Genomic DNA, 6,000 nt, shown 5'->3' with positions numbered 1-6,000 from the left:
GTTTTTAGTAAGTTAAAGATATTTTTACATTAGAATAAAGATATTATCATTTATTTAAATTATTTGAGTATCTATGACTATGTAGCTGATAATACTCTATGAAGTGGGGTACAATGGGAAACAAAAGATTCTTGATCTCAAGGAGTTTATATTCTAGGCCAGAGAAATGGTTTGCAACTATATCAGAATGAATATTTTTTTTACTCTGCTAAAATGAAATTCACAGGTCATTAACCCACACATAATGAAAAATTAACATAACATTCTTTAAATGTGAAATAAAAAGGAAGTGATTATAAGGTGATATTTATTTGAAAATATAAATGAATACCTAAGCATCACTGCACCTGAAGGTATAATGAAATAGGAAAGTACTTGCATCTACTTGGAAAAATAAATTTGGATTAAAGAGAAGTAAAGACAATCAAGTTAATGTTGTTATCATTTTTTTATATTTGACATTTTGAAATAAAGACTAAATAAGTATATTGCATCAATATGTACCATGCTCATGAACTCAACCATTACAGATGCAAAATGTCGCAGATATGTGTCTCAAACAACACAAACTGTGTTGTCATTACTGACATGATTTTCTGACATGGCAAACAACTTTTCCTAAATAAAACAGAGCATACTATTCCTGGAAACTTCAGTGTATATTAAAACTGGCTGAAAATATTTTTTATTTATGTAAAATAGAGTTAGGTTCTCAGCGGAGATAACTACAAACAGGTTTTCCACTTACCTCAAAGACCACTGGGACACTAATGAGTCCTGCAGAATATGGGGCAGTTGTTGGCTGAGCAGCCTGACTTAAATATCATGAAATATCTAGCTCCCTTCACTCTTGCCTCCAAAATACTGGCCCTTCTGTCTCGTAAAATATAGGAAACAACCCCACAAATGTTCAAAATACTCTCAGAAGGTGGAACCTCTTTATTAGATAACTAGAAGATAAAAAAATAAATATATTAGGGACTGATAAGTGGTATGTAGGAAATAAAACAGGGCAAGAATAGGATGGTATGATTTGCACTAAGCCCTGAATGGTGAGATGGAGACAGCCTTGCAAAGAGCTGGGTCAAGAACACTCCTAACAGGGGGCCAGTCCAAAGGCTGCAAGGCGGGACAAGACTGAGTATGTTTAAGGAACAGAAAGAACATTGTGCTTGGAGCTAGGCCAGAAAGGTAGAAAGTACTGAACTTTTAGGGCACAGAGAGGGGGAGAAATTTCCCAACTATTTTTATGTGATGTGGAAAGACTGATATTAGTAGTTCAACTTAAATTACATTTACAAAAACTGTCTCTATGGCCTCTGATCATTTTGAAGAGGTGTGTTTCCAGTAAAAGGAATTATCTTGTCCATGGCTTATGATGAACTCTTGGGAGAATGTTCAGGAAGCACACATGATGTTTTGTATCAGATCCCAGATCCACCACCATGTCAGGTTCTGGATGGACAAAGCTTTGAAATTCCTTTTCGCCTTCTCTCTCTTGTGCCCCATTGGTATTCCTTCCTGAGAACAAGAAAATCTCTTTCTTGGAATTTAGAGGTTCCTCCTCCTCCCCAAAAGAAGTACTGATAAGGATTTACTCATTGGAAGTAAAATGATCTTAATTACTTTCTGATTACAAAATACACATGTATCATCCTAGGAGTATTTTTGGCTTTCTAAAATTCACATAAATCCATACCTAAACCTGCAAAAGGAGGAAGGTGGTTTTGAAGCTAGGCTAAAGTGAAGATCTGATTCTTTACTCAGCTCTTCCTTATGTCTTGGCCTGAGCACTCACTGAGGTGATCAGATTTGAACTTTGTACTCCAGTCATAGGTATAGAGTTGGTACCTCATTTGTCCTTTTGAAAAACTGCACATTAGACCACCAATTCCTCGGTGGGGAAGATCCTGAGCAGTGAAAAAGAACTCACAATTCTATGGTGAAGGGCTGAAAATTTCGGTCTGATAGAAAATATAGAATTCAAATTCAAGGGAAAGACTACTCTTCCATAAGAACAAATAGACAAGCTGAATCGGGGCTCTTTTCCAGCTCTTTTTTTGTTCTTACAACGCTATCAACACTCCTTGTGACTAAGTGCTCTTATCTGGTTTTTAAATGTCCCTCCACTTGTAGACACAGTTTGCTTGCTTCATTTCACTACCTACTTCTCCCTGCTTGGCAGCACCTCCAGCTTCACGGTGCAGTCGGGAGGGCGGACAGGGATTTGCCTATTCAGTCCAGCCGGGTTTCGGTCACCGAGTTAGACTTCCATTGCCATTTTTGCAAAGAAAGCATGTGTCTGCGGGTGGACGGTGGGTAGGGCAGTCTGAGGGGAACTCCAGGCACCTTCGCCCCAGGGCATGGCGGAGAGACCCCGGCACAGTCAGTCCAAACCCGTCCCTCCCCGGAATGTGACCAGGGTGAGGCGAGGGTCGACTGCCCACTTAGTCTAGGGTACAAGTGGGATCACAGCTCCCGGAGCAGCAGGACTCCAAGGGAACATCTGCCCCGCCCCCTATCCCACGCGTCCCTGCGGCCCCGCCCAGCAGCTCCCCTCACGTGCCGCAGCGCCGCCCAATCAGCGCCCGCTGTGCGCAGGCTCGCGATTCAAACTGCGGCTCTGTGAGGTAGCGGAGATTAGCGCTGTTGGGGCCGCAGTCGTCGCCTTGTGCGGAACATGGATCACAGCATCGTGGGTCCCGGCCCCTACCGGGCCACCAAGCTGGTGAGTGAGCATGAGGGACCCTGGGCAATGCTTCCAGCCCCACGGTTCCCGGGCGGTCCTGCCGACTGCGCACTGCTGTCTTTGCTTCTCCGGGGCAGGCCCGGGTTTGGAGGCGGGACGTGTTTGGGCCGGGGCTGCTGTTTACGGACGTAGCTCAAAGAAAGGATAGCGCGGCCCCGAGCCTAGGCAGTTTGGGGAGCAGCTTCGTTCCCGAGGCCTTGGCCATGTTCTCGGCAATCAAGGACACCTCCCAATTGGAAGAGCCCGTAAAACCAGGTGACCCCCCACACCCCATTCCCGCGCCTCTTTGTCCTGCGTAATCCTACACCGGCTTCCGGGAGAGGAAAAACCCAGTTTGTTACCTGAGGGCCACCCCACTCTGCAGTCGGGGCAGGGTGTGTCTCCGTCCTGAGTGTCACTTGTGGTGACCCTTGAGGTTCTTTCTAACGGTACTTAGAACAGAGGTGGATCGTCCTGGCCACATATCCGGTCCCTGGCGTTTCTGTTTTTGTCATCACCGACAAAAATGAGGGGCTCGCCGGGTGATTGGTCCGAAAGAGCCTTTGCCTACTCTGGTGGTCCAGGGTGCTGCTCTTTCTCCTGGGAGAAGAGCTTGGTATTCAGAGTTCTTAGGGGTCATCCGTCGGCAGCCATCCGTCTCCAGAGACGATGGTGTAGCTTCTTAAGAGTCTATCTGCACCGCCAAGAATGGCTGTGCAGTCCAACTCGGGAGTGACACGGTATCTGTCTCCTCCCGTGTTGCATCGACATCTTGCGATGACGCTGGAGTGTCCTCTCCAGTGAAGCTGAAGCTACAGAGCCTGGGCAGGGTGATATGGAGGCTCTGCTGTTGCCCATGCAGCAGACCCCCCCTCTCTTCGCAGCTGAAGGGTCCAAGGGAAAGACAGAGTCAATACAGCTTGGGTTCAGGTGCGCCGCAGGAGTTGCCGGTGTTGACTACAACGTCAAACCGCCTTAGGGACTCCGGCTCCGGATTTTCTGTCGGGGTTTACTCCCTTAGCCTTTCCCCTGAAGAGGTATGCCGCAAGGCAGCGGAGGTTTTTTGGAGTCAGAGTTTTCCTTCTCTGGTTCTTAGGGGTACCTGCTTGATTTCTTTATGACCCAGAGCAAGTAATGTTAGTGAATTCTGTTTCAAAGGATTACCATAATGGAATCAGTGGTGACAATTTGGTATGGCCATGGCAGGCTTTTAGGCAGCTTTCTATGAAAGCGTAGTGGTAATTTGGGAGGAAGGGACTTCCCTCCTTGGTCTGACACCACTTCTGGTCATGCCTTAACTTGGGAATTAGTCTCGTCATATGTACCCTAATGGATATCTAGGAAAAGATGGGAATTAAGTTCCAAACTCTCATTCAACTAGATTTATACATATGGAGGAGATGAGGACAGTGGGACAATGGGAACGATCATTAGGGTTTCCTTTTCGTTCTAGAGCCAGTCACACTATGGCCGGTGGGGCCAAGTCACAGCTAAGAAAGCTAGCTTGTAGGAGAAATGGTTGTGGCAGATGGTTCTTTAATTTTTTATTTGGCTCATAAACCACTCTGAGAATCTTATAAATATTATCTGCTTTTTACAGAAAAATGCACCTGCCACATAATTATGAAACTGTACATATGATTTCAGGGGACTTGGGGAATCTGTGGCATTGTTTCATTTGGCTTAACCATATACATGCCTGCAATTTGGTGGGTCAGCAATCTCACCTGGGCTTTTTCAAGTGGTTTTTCCTATTGGTGCCACTCATATGCCACAATCATCTATTTGGTGACTTGACTAGGACTGGACGGTCTAAGATGGTTGCTTGACTTGATTCTGGCTGTTGGCTGGGCCAAGTGTGTTTACATAGAGTATAGCTGTTCCAACATAACTAAAAGGTTTCTGCTTATAACTTTGTTTAGATCTCATGGGTCAGAGCAAGTCAAACAGCTAAATCCAGATTATAGAAATTCAGCTCCAGTTCTTTTCCTTTTTTTAAAATTAAAAAGTTTTTTCAATTACAGTTGACATTTAATATCATTAGTTTCAGGTGTACAGCATAGTGGTAAGACATTTATAAAACAATCTCACCCCCCCCCCATAAGTCTAGCACCCACCTGACACCATACACAGTTATTACAGTATCACTGACTGTATTCCCTATTCTGCTTCACTTTATGGACAGAACTGCAGTCACATCACAGAGGTGCCTGTGAACAGGATGGGGGGAATGATTGCATTTATCATTTTTAATTTTATTTTTTTACATTTATCTTTAAAGAAAAAGATTTTATTTATTTTTAGAAAGAGGGGAAGGGAGGGAGAAAGAGAGGGAGAGAAACATTGAGGTGTGAGAGAAACATTGATATATCTGATGCCTCTCTCACTCCCCCAACCGGGGACCTGGCCGAAACCCAGGCATTGTGCCCCGACTGGGAATCAAACTGGCGACCTCTTTTTGGTTGGCAGAACAACATCCAATCCACTGAGCCACACCAGTCAGGACTGATTGTATTTATCTTTGCAAATGATATACTACAGACACTCCAGAATGATTTATTTTTAAAAAATCAACAAATATAAATTTAGGTTTTCCTTTGGGCTAACCTCTAAGAGGTATGGATGGTGGTGGTAGGGAACAAGTAGGGTGTCTTAAAAATAATATTTTAATAACTGCTTCTGTTTCACAATTGTCTCTACCATTTCAAACCATCTGGGCTCAGGGCTATTTATTGGTAGGTCCAACGTTAGGGATGAACTTGAGATTGTGCTTTATCAGGGTCTTTCAGAAACTTTGCTCTCCTTTGTGGAAGGAAATAACACATCCTCCCCTCTTCCCCAGTCTATTCACATCGTTTTTGCAAGGGAAACAGAGAGTCTCTAGATATTGGCATAACTAGCTCTCTTTCTTCCTGCTTTATACTAAAAAAATTATGTCATAATTGGAACTGTTTTTAATCTCATTCACAGAAATATATGAAGTACCACTTTTTATAGATGCAGAGTACCTACGTATTAGTGCTTAATTCTGAGTCACACTACAATATTATCAAATGAATTTATAAAGAAAAGTGCTTTCTCTGGAAGTCTTTTGGTCTGCAAGAAGTGATATTCAAACCAAGTTTAGCCAAAACTGATAAAGTTAAGTGGGAAGTTAAATTATGGGAATAATTAATGAAAATACCTCAGTTTCACCGGAATTTCCCACGTAGTCAATCCAGTTCTAAACTTTATTTATTCCATTTGAGAAACTTGATCTTAAACCAAGATTT

The 6,000-nt window shown here is 43.5% G+C and overlaps 1 protein-coding gene across 3 annotated transcripts in view; it reads left to right on the top strand.

Annotated features, from left to right (window-relative positions):
• The first annotated feature begins 2,610 nt into the window (after positions 1 to 2,610).
• Positions 2,611 to 6,000, top strand: part of DEPDC1B (DEP domain containing 1B) — a 68,199-nt gene continuing 64,809 nt past the window's right edge. For all 3 annotated transcript variants that reach the window (XM_090278932.1, XM_090278931.1, XM_090278930.1), the window contains exon 1: positions 2,611 to 2,728. In XM_090278932.1, coding sequence (XP_090135058.1) covers positions 2,681 to 2,728 — 48 coding nt within the window. In that variant the 5' untranslated portion in view covers positions 2,611 to 2,680. The remainder of the gene's footprint in view (positions 2,729 to 6,000) is intronic.

Source organism: Furipterus horrens, unplaced genomic scaffold (genome assembly GCF_987537825.1).
Source record: "Furipterus horrens unplaced genomic scaffold, mFurHor1.1.pri manual_scaffold_5, whole genome shotgun sequence".
NCBI lineage: Eukaryota > Metazoa > Chordata > Mammalia > Chiroptera > Furipteridae > Furipterus > Furipterus horrens.
This window is presented reverse-complemented; position numbering and strand designations above follow the sequence as displayed.